General features: G+C 42.8%; 1 protein-coding gene and 1 long non-coding RNA gene across 4 annotated transcripts in view; both read right to left on the bottom strand.

The window, feature by feature from the left end:
- The window catches only part of LOC103720749 (DNA-binding protein), a 94,768-nt gene that overhangs the window by 23,851 nt on the left and 50,137 nt on the right, over positions 1-20,780 (bottom strand). For 2 of the 3 annotated variants that reach the window (XM_039117076.3, XM_039117077.3), the window contains exons 8-12: positions 18,802-18,874; positions 18,011-18,064; positions 17,535-17,792; positions 2,899-3,105; positions 2,645-2,748 (exon numbers count right to left, since the gene is read on the bottom strand). In XM_039117076.3, the coding sequence (XP_038973004.1) occupies positions 2,645-2,748; positions 2,899-3,105; positions 17,535-17,792; positions 18,011-18,064; positions 18,802-18,874 (696 nt within the window). The remainder of the gene's footprint in view (positions 1-2,644; positions 2,749-2,898; positions 3,106-17,534; positions 17,793-18,010; positions 18,065-18,801; positions 18,875-20,780) is intronic. The other variant, XM_039117078.3, reaches the window with a different exon arrangement.
- Positions 3,106-17,528, bottom strand: LOC148715127 (uncharacterized). Its single transcript, XR_015985770.2, has 2 exons — positions 5,954-17,528; positions 3,106-5,844 (listed from the first exon to the last, which is right to left on the bottom strand). It is a non-coding gene; the product is annotated as an uncharacterized LOC148715127 (long non-coding RNA).

Genomic DNA, 20,780 nt, shown 5'->3' with positions numbered 1-20,780 from the left:
CTTATAAATGAAGTATTGATTTAACTTATAACATACTCTAGATAATTGCTTGTTAATCATCAAAATAACACTATCATCCTCAGCTTTGATTCGATGGTGAAAAGAAAATACAAATATTCTGAGGGAAGATGGTCCCTTTTGATGTACCCTGCCTTGGCCCAAGTTCCTAAGGACCGAATTAGGCAATATGCCTACCCAAGCCTCTTGGCCGAATGCACTTTACAAGTGGCTAACTGATACAATGTCCAAAAGTGCCCCCCCCCCCAACTCAATTCGGATCTATTTGTAGACCCTTACATTGGCATGCATTGGCTTCTCCTTTTGGCTGGCTGTTTGGATCCTTTGGCAACTCCTTTAAAACTTCCACTGCAGTGGCTGCTGTCTTAATCCGGTTGCCATTTGGTTGCTAACAGTTGGGCCGGCAGTTCAAGGGATTTCTGGTGGTTGGCCGGCTGTTGCTTGTCTTGGTGGCGGTTGCTTGCAGTTTCTTGCTGTTGATGGCATTTGATTGCATTTGTTGTTGCTAGCGGTTCCTCGCGGTTGGCCCAGCTTTGGCTAATGCGGAGGCCTTTGGTTGGTCAGTTTTAGCGGTTGGCACTCCTTTGGGTTTGCCTCTGCGGATGGTTGATCATGTGGCTAGGGCCTAGCGTCCTGGCCAAGCCCCTGTTGCGCGCGGTCTGGCGGACTGCGCGTGGATATGGGCAAGCCATGGGCCGCCATAGATTTCCCACGCCTGACCCTTTGGTTAGGCTAGACGTTTGCTGCTGCGGCTTGACCCTTTGGCCGCTTGGGCATTGTCGGTCTGGCCACTGGTCGCCTGGCCGCTCGGTGGTCATCTCTTGCTCGCGCCCGCGTGCACACGGTCCTGGCTTGCCAACAGACCGCGCGCGCAGGCGGTTGCCTTATGTTGCACAAGCGCGCGCGCTGGTCTTTGGCACCAAGGGCCCGTGTCGGTTGCCCCTTGCTCGCATGCGTGCTGGTCTTTGGCGCGCGCCGGCCGTTGCCTCCCGTTGGTTGCCCCTTGCGCGTGTGGGCGCTGCTCTTTGGCGCGCGCCAGCAGTTGCCTCCCGTTGGTTGCCCCTTGCGCACGCGTGCGCTAGCCTGGGCCGAGGATGCCATGGCCGCGCACGCGTTGGTCCTCCTGTCGATTGCCTGTGGGTGCGTGCGCGCACTGGTCTGGACCAAAGGCATCCAGACTATGCGCGCGGCTGGATATTTGGTTTGGCCCTCCCGGCCACTCGGTTTGGCCTGCGTCTGGCTCTCCTGACAAAACGCCTGTCCCGATTACGGAGGCGCCCCAGCCGATGGTCTGCGGTCTTGGGCGTGCCTTTGCTGTGCCTTGTCGATGCTGCTATTAGCCCAGCCTTTGCCTGCCAAGGCTGGCCGACCCTCGGTTGTGCCCCCAAGAATGAAAGATGGCCACTAGGCGGACATGAGCTTTGCTCTTGCTTCGCCTTGGCCCCCATGATTTGGATGTTTTGGTGAGGAGATATAGAGGGAACCTCACCACATAGGTGATGGTGGGCTGGGCGGCAGCATCCAGCTGTTGGCTGGGTTTAAGAACTCGCAATACAGATGAGAAAAGAGAGAGAAAAAATGGAAGGAACATGAGAAAGGAGAGGAGAGAGGAGATGGAAGTAGATGAGAAGGGAAAGAGGGGGGAGAGAGAATGCAATGGATAGAGATTCACATCATTGAGAGGTGAGGAGAGGGATTCTGGGGATATAAATACACATTTATTTATATATGCACATACAGATGTACATTCATGGATAGATAAATACATAAACATAACCTAGCACAAGGGCATGTACAACTTATTTGGTGACATCAAAAGAAAAAAAGGAAAAGATCATACTCACTTGGTTGGACATAGAAAAAGAACATAAGAGTGAGATAATCAATTGAAAAATGGATTAATAGAAATAACAAACAAATATGAAATAAAGAAAAATATAAATAGAAATGCAGTTAGTGTGTAAGAATTAGAAGAGAGATAAAACGAGAATATATGGTTTAAATTACAAAATATGAATAAAAACTAATTGACATAAAACAATGAATATAGTAATTTATTCCAAAGTAAAAAAGAAAAAACAGAAATTATGATAACTTAAAATATAAAAAATCACATTTCAAATTAAACATTTCCATGAGTAATGTAATGCATGGAGGTTTTCAGTGACTCAGATTTTTGTGAGCTTGGCAGGGGGCTATATCGATCAACTGAAACTGGACAAGATAACCTTTTGAACTGAGATACCGTTGCCCAATATTGTCACAATTGACATATCAAAATATGGGCCAAGATGGAAATTTGGTTTTAATAATCTTTCTTAATAATACGTATATATCTTATGAAATAGTAAATAGAGATCAATTTACTGAAAATTTGCAAAGGTAATTTTTGCCTTTCCTACGTATTAAATAATTAAAGTATTGTTAATTATTATTACTAAATAAGCAACAATAATACAAAGTAAACATTTTCATAAGAAGAAAAAGATAAGATAAAGTAAACTAACTAGGCTCCTAAAGTATAAAATTATATTATCAAATGAATTCAAGCATATAAATCAATCTATTAGTGACTTTACTCACCATTAGCGTGACAACATTGGTGATATACAAAAGGAACACTTACCCTGTTGTGTCTATGAGAATAAGGGTGGACTCTGTTGAAGATGACTTTTTCACAGTTTCAAGATCATAAAGCATATGTTGGGAGACACTTGAATGGGCTTCTATCTGTTCAAAACAAAATGAGAAAATGAGAATTGTACAGAGATAAAATGTAGGGAAAGTATTCGACCATCTCAATCAACAGTCCTACATACTGAATTTCTTGTCTCATATTTGATAACAGTATCTTCATAAGCCAAAAACAGATAAAATCACCTTGCTACCATAGAGTTCTTTCGATGACCAGTTCATTATCAGCTCATGCATCCGGTACTGGACAGTGAGCATAGACATAACTTCCTCACCGTACAAACTTGCCAGACGTTCAAAGAGAGTTTTACCAAATCCCTTCCTCTCTGCTTCAACACTTTGTATTGTTGGAGGAAGCTGGAGATGGTCTCCTGCAAGTACACACCTAGAACCCTGCAACAAAAAAAGGGAATTTTTGCAAGATTAAAATAATGAATCAAGTGTATTCCTAATGATACATATCAGTTGGAACAAATGCAAAAAGTGCCACACCTGACCACAAGAAACAAGTTAAATCATTCCTAAAGGTAGCTGGAAAGAAATTAGTAGAAAAATGAATAATCTTTTCTTTGCAAACCTAGCTGGCGCAAACGGGGATGGGTGCTTGCTGAAACTTAGATGATGGTGGCTGATCTCTCTATCTTTTTTTTTTCTTTCTTCTTCAATGGCGGCTAGGGCTCTTTGCGGATGGAAGGGAGGTAGAGGAAGGGGATGGCTAATGGGCACAATTGAGCTCAATGTGAGGTGGCCGAATTGGCGGTTTGGGCTTGAAATATTAAGGGCGGATGGACCTTGGTTGGAACCCAAGTTGATTTGGGTTTGGGCGTGAGACTTGGAGGCGTGAATGGAGGTTTAGGAGTTCTAATGAGACTAGAACACTAGGTGGGCGTGCGCAAGGTATGGCGTGAGATAAGTTGGATAACTATGAACTTGAATGAGAGAGTCTCACCCTCATTCAATCTAAGGGTTGGCGTGAAAGGGAGTTGGCGTCTCACCTATCCCTTCAGCCACTTTTTGGCATCGCACCAAGGGAAGAATCTCTCTTCTCATGTGAAAGGATCTCAAACTCAATGAATTAATCTCTAAATTTTATTCTTCAACTTCTCCTTTATGTAGAGTAATAGGTTGGGACAAAATAGGACTCTTACAATCTGAAACTCAAAAAGAAATCAAACTCCTATCTTAACAAGGACTCCTACTAATCTTGGACTCTTCCAAACATTAACTAATTCAACCACAAGACTCCTACTCATGCTAGGACTCTTCATGCCGCATGGACTAGAGCCCAAGTCGGCTAGGACTCCTTCCCACATGCCATGAAACAAAATGAAATAGACTCCAACCAATCTAGGACTCCTCAACGCCATGGACTCAATGGAATTTTGGACATTGGACACTAGGACTCAAAGGGGACTTGACATGCCCCAACAAATGGACTCAATCCTCACACGCCCAATGGGATTGGGCTCAATGCTCCTACATCAATTCCCCCCTACTACGAAAGAACTTGGCTCCATCGAGTTACACGACTGATAGATCTCGTATAGGTCCGGATTCAGGCACTGGACCTCTTCCATCTTCAGCCATGAACAGTTTGAAAGGGGTCGGTTCTTCCACTTTACCAGAAACTTCTGATATCCTCCTCGACGCGTAGACACGATCTGGTCATCAAGGATGTCTTCGATTGCATCTTTCGGGGCTGATCGTCGAGGGAGTGCTGGTACTAGCGGAGTGTCTTCAATTTCAGCATGGTGACCTTTATATGGCTGCAAATCTTCAACATTGAAGATGAGATTGATTTGAAGATCCTCAATCAACTCTAGCACATAAGCATTCAAGCCCAATCGCTTCAGCACCTTGAATGGCCCGGCTCTTCTTGGATGAAGCTTCTAAAAATTTTTGCGAGGGAACCGTTCAGCGCGCAGCTGCATCAAAACTAGATCACCTACCTTGAATTCCAGGGGATGCCTCCTCTCATCAGCTTGTTGCTTGTAGAGCTCTGTGTTGGTGGCTAATCGGCATCTAACTTCAGCATGTAGGTCTTGGATGTGCCTTGAAAAGTCTTCTTCACTCTCCCTGATCCGTGAGTTGTTGGGTAGTGGAACTAAATCAATTACCTGTCGTGGCTTCATACCTAGAACAACTTCAAATGAAGAAAGACCAATGGTTCGGTTGATGGAGATGTTGTAGGCGAACTCGGCATGCGGTAAGATCAGATCCCATGTCATCGCATTATCACGAACCAAACAGCGAACAAGGTTGCCAAGGCTTCGATTCACCACTTTAGTTTGCCCATCGGTTTGAGAATGATAGGCATTGGAATAAGATAGTTGTGTGCCAAGCTTCGCCCATGGTGCCTTCCAAAAATAACTAACGAACTTGACATCACGATCTGAAACTATAGTCTTTGGTAGTCCATGTAAACGAACCACCTCTCTCAAGAAAATGGCAGCCACTCGAGAAGCATAAGTTTTGAAACAAGGCACGAAGTGTGCCATCTTTGAAAACCGGTCAACAATAACAAAAATCGAGTCATGACCACGTACCGTCTTTGATAGTCCTAGCACGAAGTCCATGCTAAGATTTTCCTATGGAGAACTCGGAAGAGGCAAGGGAGAGTAGAGCCCGGCATTGGTCTTGGTGCCCTTGGCGAGTTGGCATGTCCAGCGATGCTTGATGGCTTCAACTAACGCCCTTCCGCAGGGTCCGCCAGAAGAAGCGATCCTTTACTATGGCAATGGTCTTATCACGACCAAAGTGTCCAGCAAGTCCTCCACCGTAGATCTCCCTACTGATGTAGTCACAAAGAGAAGTTTCCGAAACATAAAGCCTTGTGCCTCAGAACAAGAACCCATCATAAAGAGAATACTTCATGTGCTACCGCTGGTTCCCTGTAGATAGATCTATGTAGATCAGCTGAAAATAAAAATCTGATGCATATAAATTTTTCACATCTTCAAATTCCGTTACTTCTGCATTTAAAAGAGCTAGAAGATAGGCTTTTCGGCTTAAGGCATCAGCAACTCGATTCTTCACGCCCAATCTATGCTTCAAAACAAAAGTAAATTGCTGCAACACATCTACCCATCTGGCATGTCGTGCATTAAGTTTCTTTTGAAAGTTGATGTACTTCTGCGAACCATTATCAGTATATAGGACACACTCTCGATGAAGAAGGTAATGCTTCCAATGCTTTAAGGTTCGAACAACAGCATAGAACTCAATGTCATAAGTAGAATACCTCTTCTTTGCATCGTTGAGTTTCTCACTGAAGAAAGCAATGGGTGTCCGTCTTGGCTCAGAACTCCTCCAATGCTGACATGGGAAGCATCACACGCAACCTCGAAGAGCTGATCAAAGTCTGAAAGTCGAAGAGTAGGAGCTTGAGTGAATCTTTCCTTGATCTCCTCAAATGCCTTGGTAGCTGCTGGTGACCAATGGAACAAGTCGGCCCTCATGCAATTGGTAATTAGCGCCATGATCGTGCTGAAATTTCTGATGAACTGGCGATAGAAAGTGGCTAAGCCGTGGAAGCTCCGTACTTCATGGATGTTGCTCGGAGTAGGCCAATCACGTATGGCTCGAATCTTCTTCAGATCCGCTGCAACGCCTTGATCTGAAATTATGAATCCTAGGAAGGAAACTCGAGATTCAGCAAAGGAACATTTTTTCAGATTTAAATAAAGCTTCTCCGATCGTAGAACTCGAAGCACTTCTCGAAGGTGCTGTTTGTGCTCCCTTGGCTTCGACTAAAAATCAGAATATCATCAAAATACAAGACCACGAATCTTCCAATGAACGGTTTCAGCACTTGGGTGATAACCCGCATAAAAGTGCTTGGTACATTGGATAGACCGAATGGCATTACCAACCACTCGTAGAGGCCATCCTTGGTCTTGAAGGTGGTCTTTCATTCGCCCCTAGGTTTGATCCAGATCTGATGGTAGCCGTTTCGCAAGTCCAACTTGGAGAAGATAGAAAAACCATGAAGCAAATCAAGCATATCATCCAATCATGGAATGGGGAAGTGATACTTCACCTTTATTTTGTTGATGGCCCGGCTGTCCATGCACATATGCCATGTACTATCCTTCTTCGGAGGGAGCAACACTAGGACGACGCAGCGGCTGAGGCTCTCCTTGATGAATCCCTTGTCCAAAAGCTCTTGGACTTGGCGACGTAACTCCTCATGCTCCTTAGGGTTCAGCGGGTATGCAGGGAGGTTTGGTAGACTAGATCCCAGGACGAGATCTATGGCATGCTGCATGTCGTGCATCGATGGAAATTCTTTGGGGAGATCCTCAGGTGTTACATCAGAAAAATCATCTAAAATAGTCTAAAAATCAGATGGTATTACTTCTGAAATTTCAGACCTAACTTCCCTCGAAACCAATGTGTATATGACTCCGAACTCATGCTTGATTTTCTCAAATCGCCTCATAGATTAAACCCTTTGGATTACTAGATTTTCAGGTGTAAAATCAGCAATCCGAAGTGGTTTTAGAACAATTTTCTTATTGGCATACATCAAGGAATAACATTTAGAATGTCCATAATACTTCACCCGTTGATCATACAACCAAGGCCTTCCTAGAAGGTTGTGGCACGCCTCCATGGGCAGAATGTCGCACCACACATCGTAATGAAAGTCCTTGCCTAGTGAAAAGCTAACTAGGCATCTTTGCTTGACAGGAATAGAGGTGTCATCGATCCAACTTACTCAGTAAGACTTGGGATGTGGTTCCGATTTCAACATCTTTTTCAGCAAGTCGTTGGAGACAATGTTCATGCCGCTTCCGTTGTCGATGATGAGGTTCATGGCCCTGTTGTTGTGCTCGACACAGGTGTGGAAGATGGTGCGCCTCCAATCTTCTTCCACATCCTCCTCTTGATGCCGAACAGCAGAGGAGGGAAGAAAGAGAGGAAGAAATTGAGAGGAAGAACTAACTAGGCTTCACACCTAGCCCTGCTCAGGGCTTCACACCAGAGCTAAAAGAAAGGAATCACAATTTCATTCATAGCATACCCTAAATGATGTACGGTCCAACATATTTATAAGATCCAGAAAATACAAAAAGATCCCTAAAAAAAAACTAATCTCATAAAGACCCTCAAAGATAACAAAATACCAAAATAAGCCCTAAAGGCTATCAAATAACAAAATACACTAATAAGCCTAAATAAAATAAAATCACTCCAACCACAATGAAACTGGTTGAACCATCCTCCTACAGCGATTGTAAACTCGAGTGACGAGCGATCTGACACTGGTGTCCGCACCAGCTCCTCCTAGCTGGGAAGAAGTCAACCTCCACGAGCGCAGCTCGGTGTAGCTCAAGTAGTACTCCAACAGGTCTGATCAATCTGCTGCAACTCCTCGCGCATGATCCAAGTGGAGTCGGACTCTAGTCGTCCTCGCCAACAAACCAAGAAGTGCTGGATGCTTTCATCACTAGTAAAAACTGTTTGATCGTCTAAAATAGCATCAATGTGCCTTTTTTGAGCTTGGTGGAGGGGTAAAAAAATTAAAACTGGTATGGGATCAGTAATAGGAAAATCATCTGGCTCAAGAGAGGGTTCAACAAAAGGGTCATCAGGGATTGTTGGTGGGCCCTTGTAAGCAACCAAATCTTCAATATTAAAAGTTGGGCTAATACCAAAATCAGATAGAAGGATAATGACATAGGCGCTAGTGCCAACCCTATGCAACACCTTGAAGGGCCCAGCACTACGAGGCTACAATTTCTCAACAGTTCCAGGAGGAAACCACTTAGGTCGAATACGGATCATTACATAATTTCCAATTTGAAAGTCCTTAGGATGCCTGTGGAAATCAGCTTGCATCTTATATTGAGCATTACTTGCATGAATGCGCTTGTGAATTTTCTAATGTAACTTATGAATGTGTTGTACAAATGCATGTGCAGGCTCAGAAATTCTAACATGAGGTGACATAGATGATATTGGTGGACTACACTCATGGTGGACTGGTCAGACTCTCTCTAAAGGTGCAAATGATATTGGTGTAGTACGGATGCATCCTAGGGTGTTAGGTCCTTCATCACATGCTCCTTCATCAATGTCCTGAATGTCATCGATGTTTGGTTCATAGACTTGCTCCTCCAAATCATCTGTATCACATCCCTACTCTTGCTGATTAATGACGAGAGATTTGTTAGCACATTGGGAGACAACGTGACCAAAATCTTAGCATTTGTAGCACTGAATTTTGAAATATGGTTTGGAAGGCTCACCAAGGATGCTCTTACCTTTGGTGTCTCGGCTTAGGACAAGGGCGGTAGAAGGGGTTTTAGGGGTAGAGGATCCCACAGAAGGTCTGGGCCCCGAAGAATGAGGATTAGTGGAAGTGCTCCAATCGTCAGAGCGCCTCACAAACATGGACTTGGAGATCTGCTCATAGTTCTACAAGAATGTATAAGCCTAGTCTAACGTCGACACCTCTCAGATAATAAGTTCTCTCCTGAGTTCATCATTGAGACCTCTTTAGAACCGGCTCAAGACCATCCTCTCATCCTCAGTCACATTACATCGCATCACGTATTCATCAAATTGGGCAATATAGTCAGTAGCTGATCGGGTGCCTTGTCTCAAGTTGTTCTATCGGTCAAGGAGATCATCTTGGTAGTTAATGGGCAAGTATTTTTTCTTATGTTTTTCTTTCATTTATATCCAGTCAGTTATGGCAGGTTGACGTCTCCTAGCCAGAAACTGTTCAGTATTTTGCCAGAAAAGCTTAGCTCGATCGATGAGCTTCATTCTGGCCAACTGGACCTTTTTTTCTTAAGATAAATTATACCACTCAAAGAAGTAGTCTATTTCGTGCAACCAGTCTGAGAAGACCTTTGGGTCAAGGCGACCATCAAAAGGTTGGGGCTTCAACCCAAATGCCTTTCATCACACCATCATGCTCACGAGGCTCTCTGGATTCTACATTATCGTGATAACCCCTATCGACATTAGGGACTGCACCCGGTCCTCTATGACGAGGGTAGGTTGGTGGATGGCCTGGAAAAGGATTAGTGTCAAAGTGTGCCTTTCGAACAGATCCTAGATGGTCTAGAGTTTCATTTTCAATCTCTAGGCCTTCCAAATAGGAGGCACTACCTTCTTTGGAACCCATAATCCTCTAAAGGAAAGCCTCAATTGAGTCTAATCGGGAATGGGCCTAGATGGACACTGTAGTCAAGTCTCGGACAGCCTTTAGCAAGGCTTCGATGTTGGGATCCATGGCAAGTTGGGGATTCTAGCTGCAACATAACCACTACGAAGCTGCATATAATGAGTTTACAAAGTTGTGTGTGGCCCTATAATGCTAAGACAGTGGTGGTTCCTAGGCAGACTAAATGCATGAAAATAATGCCTAGAGCTTAATGTAAATGCTTAAAATAAATGGAAAGCTAATCTGTAGCAAATGAAATCAAGCAGGGGATCACGTAATAAGTGCAAGCAAGTAATTGCAGTCAAATAGTGCTAGTATTCTGTGTTGTAGAGTATCACGGAGCCTCGAAGAACTCCCAAAGATTAGGCAGCCCTACAATTAATAGCAAAGATGGGCCACTACAAGGATTTTAGAATTGTTTGGGATGTATATGGTAAGTTCACAGCAAGATAACTCAATACAGCACACGAGTTTCTCGACCTAGGCTGAATGTAGACGAACAAAAACATTTTGCAGTAAGGGAAGAAACTTGACCTAGGCTGGAGAATGACCAGAAGCGCGGCGCAGCAAGTAGGCTCGTCGAATGGCGTGAATCGGGTCTAATCACAGCAACTCGACAGGTCTAATCTCAGGAACTCGTGGGGCCTGAGTGGCCTGCGAACTATAGGAGGGGCGGCGTTGTGTGGATCGGTGTGTAATTGGCCTGATGGACCTGCTGGGCCTCAAATTAGGAGGCTAGAAGGGGGGGTGTGGATCTGTATAAGACAAGGCCTGTTGGGCCCTTAAATTGAAGAAGGGGTAGTGGGGGTGGCTTGGGCCGGTGGACATGCTGGAGGTGGTGTGGATCGGGCCTATTGAGCTGTGGGAGGGGCGGGATGTGTTCTGTGGTTTTGGCCCGATGAAACGGGGGGAACAGGGTGTCAGTTTGGTGTGGAGGGTGTGGTGGAGGCAACTGTGACGAGGGAGGCGGGGCGGAGATAGAAGCGGCGCTGGCAGAGGCGAAAGCGGCAATGGAGGTGGCAAAGCAAAGAGGCACTACGAGTGGCCGCGGAGGTGGTGATTGGGTCGTCGGGACCCTTGAAGGGGTGGCAATGGGTTCGGGCGGTGATAGGTGCATGAAAATGTACATTTTAACACTACCACTTTAGGCTAAATTGTTAAGACTTAAGCATGATTTGGGCATTTTTATAATATCTTTCTAATCTGAACTTTACTTCACAAAATGTCCAAGTCTTAATTGATTTTGGTGATTTTATTGTAGGAATGGAGTTATGGAGATGAAATAGACATGTTGAGGTTTCATATGCATCAAGAATCAAGTCAATTGGAGCTCCGGAGAAAACGTTATGAGGTTGCAAAATTAGGTTTCCCTAAACCTCCAGCCTGGGCCCTGATAAATTGGACCTTTGTGTAGTATTTTGATGATTTCGAGAGCTACAAAAGTCTAATTGAGCTGATTCAAATTTTGTTGGAAACTAGACTTCTAGAGCTTTCCAATGACTGTAAGAATGTGAAATTTGGAGATCGGATGTGATCTGGAGAGCCTTCCAAACTTCATGCTGATGTTGGTGCTCGAGGATAAAGTCGGAAAAATGCATGCAAGTGTGTCTAAGCCGTGTTTCCTAGGGTTTTTAGTCCTTAAACCCTATATATACTTGGGGGGAGCTCGCCGTTCTGAGAAGAAAAAGGTCGCATTGCAAAGAAATCATGAAGAGGAGCCACAAATTCATGGAGAGCTAATTCTTTGGTGAAGATAAAAATGAACTTGCTTGGATGATGGTAGTTTTAGTTATATTTAATATATGTAGTAGATTCTCATATTCATAAAATTCTTGTTTATTATCTCTCATCAATAGATCTTTTCTTGTGTTGGGATAATCTTGAACTAATTCCTTCAATAGATTCAACCGTCTTTTTCTATAAAATTATTGAGGTGCTTGATTATGTCCAGATTTGATTGTTTATCTAGTTAGTATGATTCTCTGTTGAAATATTGCCATTGGGTATATTTTTGTCTTTGAATCCGAATCTAATAGGATAACAATCCTTGATTTTAAAAGAGAATGATTTCTTAAAATTACCACTAAATATTTTGATTGTGATGCTATATCTTCCGATTAGAGAATCTGATGCTATGATCTCTAATTGAGTTATCCAATGGATCAAATATGAATGAAATTACGTGATTCAAGTGAGGAATTTCCGATGCTTTGCTGCCATTAATTCTAGTCACATCTTTTTACTACTACAATCTGATTATCAATTTACTGTTAAACATTCACATTATGTTTTACTGCTTTGATATTTTTTCTTAGTTTTGTAGTTTCTTTTAGTGTTTCTACCTTCTAGTGGAATCAACACCCCAATCCATACTTCAATAGCCGCTTTATTCTTTGGGCATAATCAGGCGGTGAGCGAAGGGAAAGAGAAGGTAGAGGTGGTGCCGGCGAGGTGGAGGCGGCGGTGGTGCTGCGTGCAATCGGAGGAAGGTGGAGGTGGCGGTGATGTTGCAGGTGATCGGAGGAAGAAGATGAATAGGTAAGGATTTTTTTGTAACTCGGATCCGTTAGGATTCGGGTTATATGGCGCGTCCGCTCCGATAACCCGTTATTGGTCCATCACGTGCACTCTTTTTTTTTCTTTTGTTTTTTCTTTTTTTTTCTTTTTTTATTGAGTGGGTTTGAGTTAATGGGCACAACCCGCTCTGCTCAACCAATACGTACCCGCTAGGCCTTCTCCTTCGCGGGTTGCTGTTGTTGGCCATACCGGCTTCTGCGGCGATCGGCATGTGGGGCACGGCGGCGGTTGGAGGCGGTGGGGCGGCAACGGAGAGGGGCGGCAGTGCTCCTCTTCCGGATCCAGCCACGAACGGTGGCGATAGGGACGTGGCCAAGGGGTTCCCTCCTTCAGATCGAGGGCCACGTGGTTGAAGTGAGGGGCAGCGTGAGGGGCAGCGGACCTCGCGACGACATTGGAGACGTCTGACAGGGGGAAGGGGAGGGAGAAACAGGGACTGTCCACGGGGAAAGGGATCTCTTTTTTTTTAAAACCCAACTGGATTCGAGTTAGCGGGCCTAGCCGCACCACTAACCCACTAAGGGCCCAGATCCTTTATGGGCTTTGAGGGGAAGGGTTACCTGCCCTGCGGTGGTGGTCGAGTGCGAAGGCGCAAGCGGCAACGAAGCGGTCGCGGACATGGGATGCTCCTTTTCTCGGACCTGGCCTCGGGTGGCGGCTGCGGCCAGAGATCAGGCCGTGGCGGCGGTCTTCTCCATTGGGTCGTGGGGAGAAGAAAGGAAATTGCGGCTGTCCACAGGAAGAAGAGTTGTTTTTTTGTTGCTGCTTCCGTATGAGGCTTGATCTCCACGGGACGGCCACGGAGGATTTGGCAGTACGGCTTCAAAAAGAGGGATCGGGACCCTTTCTCGGCTGAGGGGGTCGACGCCCAAATCATGTAAAGTCTGAGCCCTCACGTGAAGGCCAAAGCCACAGCAGCCTAGAAAGGTGTTTTGTTTTCTTTGCTCTGATACCAATGCTGATGCCGAACAGTAGGGAAGGAAAGAAAGAGAAGAAATTGAGAAGGAGAGGAGGAAGAAAAAACTAGGCTTCGCACCTAGCTCTGCTTAGGGATTCACGCCGGAGCTAAAAGAAAGGAATCACAATTTCATTCATAGCATACCCTAAACGATATACGGTCCAACATATTTATAAAACCTAAAAGGTGCAAAAAGATCCCTAAAAAAAACTAATCTCACAAAACCCTCAATGATAACAAAATATCAAAATAAGCCCGAAAGGCTATCAAATAACAAAATACCCTAATAAGCCCAAATAAAATAAAATCACTCCAACCATAATGAAACTGGCTGAACCATCCTCCTGCGGCAACTGTAGACCCGAGTGATGAGCAATCTGGCACTGGTATCCGCATCACCTCTTGTTTGCTAGCCATAAAGATCCTGCGAACAACGCAAACGGGCAAATCTAAACCTTCTAGCTCCAACGCAGGTGCCTCTTCTTTGTTGCATTCCTCCTCTTCACACACCAATGCAAAGCGCTGGTCTATAGTAGGGCAAACGACGGCGAAGTGCCCTCATCCACCACACTTGTAGCATTCGGATTGGCTCCCTCTTTGCGCCATAGGTCCCTTTTCTTTTTCGCTGGACCTTGCTACTCCTCGCTCCATATTTGGACCCCTATTTGCAAATGTATCAGATCTCATAAAAGTGAGGTTACCCGAGGGAAAGAAGTGCATTTGGTGCTGCATTCTAGAGGTTGTCGCCCAACTGATGAATTGGCAGGGCGGCGTTGTTGCAGCTATGCCTCCACGCAAAAAGCGAGTTGATACCAACTCTCTTTGGATGTCCTCCATCAGTCCGGATCGGTACTGAGCTAAAGCTTATCGCTCCATCTCCGTAACATTGCTGTGGATCGTCGATTCATAGAATTGGGTGATGTAGACCTGCACAAATGAACTTCCTTGGTGGTGCTTCAAAAGATCTTCGAAGAGTCTTTTCATAATCAAGGGGAAGAAACTTCTCTTTCAATCGAAGTTTCATGTCTTCCTAATCGGTGATAGGAGGCTGACGAAGGTGATGAAGCTTTTCCTCCATGCTGTACCATCAAACACGCGCTTGGCCCTTCCGCTTCATCTTCACAAATCGAACTTTTCATTCGCTGGTCATGTTGTACCATTGGAAGTAATCTTCGAGGAATATCAGCCAATTCTGAAAGGGGCTCGGATCCATGCTTCCGCTGTAATCAAAAACATTGATACGTACCCATTTTGATGCATCATCGAAGTCGTCATGCTCCCGCTGTTGTTGCTGCCAATATGGATTCCCAAAATTAATTCCCATGCGAGGATTGATTGCGGGAGGTATTCGAGGACCCCTTGGGTGGCGTTGGGGTGGAAGACCCCTAGGAGAATGGATCTCGGTGTTAGGATCTCCTCGTGGCGCTTCTAAATTTTCTGGGTGTTCATAGGCGCCAAGGTCATCTTCATAGTTGTTTGGCTCGAGGAAAACACGCTCCCAAATGGCCTCCATCTTTTGGTTCAAGGCGACCATCTGATGGAGAAGTTCAGCCATCTCCTCAGCACGTTTCCTCCCGTTGTTGTAGGGGCGGCCGCTGCGGGTACTCATGGTGATCAAGGATCTTTGCACTAATACCACTTGACGCAGATGGAGATGGGTGCTTGCTGAAACTCAGATGATGGTGGTTGATCTCTCTCTTTTTTTTCTTCTTCAGTGGTGGCTAGGGCTTTTTGCGAATGGAAGGGAGGTAGAGGAAGGGGATGGCTAATGGGTTCAATTGAGCTCAATGTGATGTGGCCAAATTGGGGGTTTGGGCTTGAAGTGTTAAGGGCAGATGGACTTTGGTTGGACCCCAAGTTGATTTGGGTTTGCGCATGAGACTTGGAGGCATGAAAGGAGGTTTAGGAGTTCTAATGAGACTAGAACTCTAGGTGGGCGCGAGCAAGGTATGGTGTGAGATAAGATTGGATAACTATGGACTTGAATGAGAGAGTCTCACCCTCATTCAATCCAAGGGTTGGCATAAAAGGGAGTTGGCATCTCACCTATCCCTTCAGCCACTTCTTGGCGTCGCACCAAGGAAAGAAGAATCTCTCTTCTCACATGAAAGGAACTCGAACTCAATGAATTAATCTCTGAATTTTATTCTTCAACCTCTCCTTTATATAGGGTTGGGACAAAATAGGACTCCTACAATCTAAAATTTAAAAAAAAATCAAACTCCTATCTTAACAAGGACTCCTACTAATCTTGGACTCTTCCAAACATTGACTAATTCAACCACAAGACTCCTACTCATGCTAGGATTCCTCAACGCCAAGGACTCAATGGGATTTTGGGCATTGGACACTAGGACTCAAAGGGGATTTGACACGCCACAACAAATGGACTTGATCCTCACGCCCAATGTGATTGGGCTCAATGCTCCTGCATCACTATTCATTCAATGTTTTGAACAGTCCTTATTAATGCAACCTTTCAAAATATGTCTTCCATAGCTAATTAAGTTTGGTGATGTCCTGATATAGTGAATGAAGACATCACATATCTGAATTTTTTCATTTTTATTTCAAGAACTCAGAGTTTAAAACAGGTGGAAGACTGCCCGAATACCGGAAAGAGTGTAGGGTCTAACCTAGACCTGTATTGATACAAAAGATTTTACCAACTCAGCCAGTTGACACCCTCGACTTTACTTTTGTATTCAAATTATTATTTCTGCAAGAAACAGAATCAGATAACTTCGATGATCCATATAAGAAAAATGAGTGATCAGCCACAAGTTCTATAACCCATCATAAAATAGTACAGCATGTAAGCAGAAGTACACGAAACATTTAGATGCAATGCAGCAGGTCTAAGTTGACGGAGACATATTGATGTAAACAAGACCTTACTAACCTATTTTGAGATGGTACTAACATTAAGCTAAACCATGACTGATCAGTTACAGGGAAGGTTAGATCTTGGAACCTCTAGTTTCTATGTCTCAATCAGCCTAGGTTCTGAAACATCTCAACAGAGAAGATATAGTCCAGACAATACTGAATGATACCAATCCATCACTCAAGTGGCTGATATTGAATGGATTTAGCCAGTTCTGACTTCAGGAAGAACTAGAGCTTTTGAGCAGAACATAGGAACAGGGCTTCACAACATGGTGCAAGTTATATCAGCATCCCAGGTCGGATAATTTTTTTGAAATCCTGAATCATTTGACTTAGATTGTGTACAACAGTTTGAAGGCTGTGATATCCCTACGTTAGACCAAATATCTGTATATCTTTTCCAAGATGGACACTCTTCCCATAGCACAATAGTTAATATTTTCATAGACAATTTCTACCGAGGATAACCATAATCACAACCATCAAATCTTATTTCAGCTATATGATGTTGGCTCTGTGAACCCTTCTTCACCAATCATCTACACTAACAGATTAAAGAATCAACCCATACTTTACCACATCTTCTAGATGTACTCTGTCAGCAAGTTTCAACAGAATACAAGAATTCATACCTTTATACAATGGGTCTCTTCCATCCATACTATGAATATCTATTCATAACAATATTTCTTTTCTTGACATGGATCAACAAGAGATGATACATAGCAGAGCAAGCTCGTGCCCACCATCCCTACAGTATAACACTGCCTCCAGAAATCAAAAATATTCTGAAATGTCCTTTGCTTTATTATGCTCTGAATATAACAGAAACTTGATGTTTCCAAAGAAAAACAGTCAGCTAACTTGACAGATGCATATTTCCAGCTTTGAAGGCCCATTCCCACTTTAACAAGTACACTAAGACCAGCTTCAATTATTTTCTTCAGTTCCTAAATCTCATACCGAATTGTCAGACCTTTTACCATATAATTCCATCAAACGCTAATCAGGAAAGAAAGCTTTCCCATAGGAGAACCATGAGAAACAATATACAAAGAAAGAAACAGGAATGCGTAGTAAGATTTCCTAAACAAAAAAAGAAAGTGAACATATTCATGTCGCTCAAATAGTAAAACAGACAGGAAAGAAACAGGAGTTTAATAAATCAACACTAAACATAGATGAATTGATACAAATGAACAAGAAGAGATAACAGACCTTTAGCAAAGCTATCCAGCATGCTACCTCAAGTGCCTGAGCAGCCTCATCAATTATAACCAAATCAAATGCACTGCTCTCTAGTTTGCGAGTAAATGCACCAGTCAAAGTTGTCAACACAACGTCTGCATTTTTTATAACATCTGTGACTGCAAGCTGTTGTCTCTTCCTCTCTTCTCTGGCAAGGGTCCTAAGTTCTTTCCTGATATCCCTTTTTGTGTTCTTATCTTTGGCTTTCAGCAGCTTCCCATTCAATACCTGGGAAAGGAAGCTAGAAGCCTATTAAAAGAGGAACAGGACAAGGAGCATATGAAGAACAATCTCTATATATAGAAAAGTAAATTTTAGCCCTGTTGGAAGTCCATGTCATCATTCTGACTTTGGTACATCTATGATTCAAAGACTAACACAATTTAGCAAAGAAGGGAGTAAATCATCTTACAAGATGTACGATAAAACGAAGTTGTGAAAGTTACCTTCATTTCCTTGCGAATGTCATTTGCCAAGGTACAATTATCACCTCGTAAAACCTATTCGTGGTTATATAGAAAGAAAGTAAGAATGTAAGTCACAAAAATATAATAAAATTGTATTTCATCCAAATAGATCAAGATACCAGCTGATAGTTGCAAACCAATTGTCATGCACATTGTTGAAATGTGTCATTCATATAAAACCATGATCTAAACAAGGTTAACAAGATTCCTTTAAGTAGAAGGATAATGTTATCTGCTTACAACTAAATAATTAGTTTTGTAAATGTTATTTGCTTGCAGCTAAATAATTAGTTTTGTATACACATCCATGGTCAGCGGAACTATCCCAAACCGAATGGTTCGGGAAGTACCAAGCCGTGCAGATAGCAGACCGGGATGATTCCAACAACCGAAACAAAAAGCCGTCGATGGAGGGGGAGAAGGAGAAGAAAAGAGAGGAAAAGAGAGAGAGCGAGGGAGGGAGGGAGGGAGAGGGAGAGGAAAGACGTGAGAGGTCCGCCAGCCTCTGCCACCCTCTTCTCTCTCTCCCTCTCTTCCCCTTCTCTCTCTCTCTCTTTTCGTCTCTCCTGTTCTCCTCTCCCCCAACGCCTCCTGTCCTGTGTTGGTAGGGCCCGACATGGAACGATACGGGGGCGTACCGACCTATGCCGCCAGGCCTAGTTCCGGCACATTAGACCTTGTACACATCCATGTAAATGGTTAAGAAGCACTCATATAAATTGCCTGCCATGAAAATACAAACTTTATGGAGGCAATATGGAATTCAGTACCTGTGCATCAAGCGCACTCTCCAACACCTGTGGTAGTAAGCGTGCAGGATGCCCCAATCTCACCAACTTCACTCTAGAGGACAAAATAATTACTACATCAAGCCATTTAACTCTGTACTCAATGTTTGAAACAAAACAAAATTGCAGAAAGAGAAAAAAAAATCAAAAATAGAAGATTCATAACTGGAGACAGAGAAAGAAGAAAAATCACACACCATATACTTGCATGATAAATACATTGTCAGCCTTGTGAATTAGAATCTAGTTATTCATCAAAGCATGACTTATGAATTTGTTTTGGAAAAGGGAGCAAATTTAAAAAGGGTAACCATAAGATATTTGATCATCTCCTTTCTTTTTTGATTTTCCAAGGGAGATTTTACTCATCAAAACTAAATGTTAATCACTTAGGTCCTAATTCAGAGGAAAATAGTAACAATTCGTAAATATATAAATTTGTCAGGCATGCCTATTGAGAATGACTAGTAAATAGATTTAGCATATTGATGTCTAGTTATACAATAATAATTAAATAAATAGGAGCATGTGCAGAGGAATATTATCAGTAGGGTGGGAAAAAGATTAGTGTAACTGGTGCAAGCATGATGAAATTAAAAAGCAACCGAGTAATGGAAATTTTGCATGTTTGTAGAAATTGTCAAACTTTAAAAGTCCAAGACCCTATCAGAAGGTCTAAATTCTAATTCCTAGGACAGATGAAAGTAACAATGCCAGCATTCTAGAAGGACATATCAGGATGAGTGGCAAGTAACAATGTCTGATGTGAAATCACAATGATCCTGTAGTTGTTTAGATCAGCTAAGGGCTGCTTTCTTGAATCAAAAGCTATGATTTTGTGACCAAATTTGTTAGGAAATGCAATGAAACCAGTGTTTGGAACCATGGCACAATGATGTGACTAAATCAAGTGTTCGACCAATGATTCTGGTGTTTAGCCAAGCAAAACAAAAATGAGAATAATACAGGCCAGTAATTGATCTTCTTTTCAAGTTATTCATATAACAAGCAGAATAACTTGATCCAACGCCGCTCATCCTAACGAACCACTTAGATTATATTTCTAACATAAAATATAGCATCCCGATTTTCAGATGTATTTATTATGGCAATACATGTGTGCGCTACCCTTACATTGCTAGCTACTTAGTTTGCCAATGTTATATGATGCTTTAGATTTGTGCTTGAAGATATTTGTTTTCCTTCATCAAGACATGGGCAATAGCAACATAGGTACAGAAAATATCAATCATGAAAGAATGCTTCGACAGTTTGCTTTCTTCACTTTTCTATGTTTCAATTTCTTACTTATATATCATATCATCCCTTGTTTTAAAACTTAAACTTCCACACTATTAGATTTAATCATACAACCCGTAACCCCAACATAAAAAAATTGTTTGCATAACTTTACCTTTCGAAATGAAAACATATAAAAAACCCTGTTGTGTGACAGCTTAAATGATACGAACATGTTAACCCTGATTGAATACCTATACTGTTTCATATCCCCTCATAATGAGAGAATTCACCAGAATAGGTGAACTTTGACATAACATGATGCAATCTAAGAAAAATCACGAGTATGAAATGTAATAAGACATCACCCTAATCATGAAAGTAAGGTTCCAAACTTAAATGTACAAGTTGTTGGCTGATATCAGGTTAACAGTTGCCAAAAATAAGAAAGGAATAGTACAGAATTTAATATTTGAATGAAACAATATAAATTAGTTAGTACACTGAAAAGTGATGGAATCCATTACAAAAAGTGAAAAAAATAGAAAATAAACATTGTTAAGATAGAGGCTCCAGTATCCAAGGGCAATATATTCCGTCTATATGATCATATGAGGCTTGTCAGGGATTCTTTCAATTCTATCAAAAATTAAAGAATGTCAGTAGGCCAGCCAGGTGTTAAATGATGCAAGAGATTCCCAACATGCAAATATAAAATGTGT

Source organism: Phoenix dactylifera, chromosome 1 (assembly GCF_051530095.1).
Source record: "Phoenix dactylifera cultivar Ajwa chromosome 1, Ajwa_hap1_PhDact_Kaust_v1.1, whole genome shotgun sequence".
NCBI classification, from domain to species: Eukaryota; Viridiplantae; Streptophyta; class Magnoliopsida; order Arecales; family Arecaceae; genus Phoenix; species Phoenix dactylifera.
The sequence above is the reverse complement of the archived record's forward strand: the minus strand, read 5'-3'. Positions and strand labels throughout refer to the sequence as shown.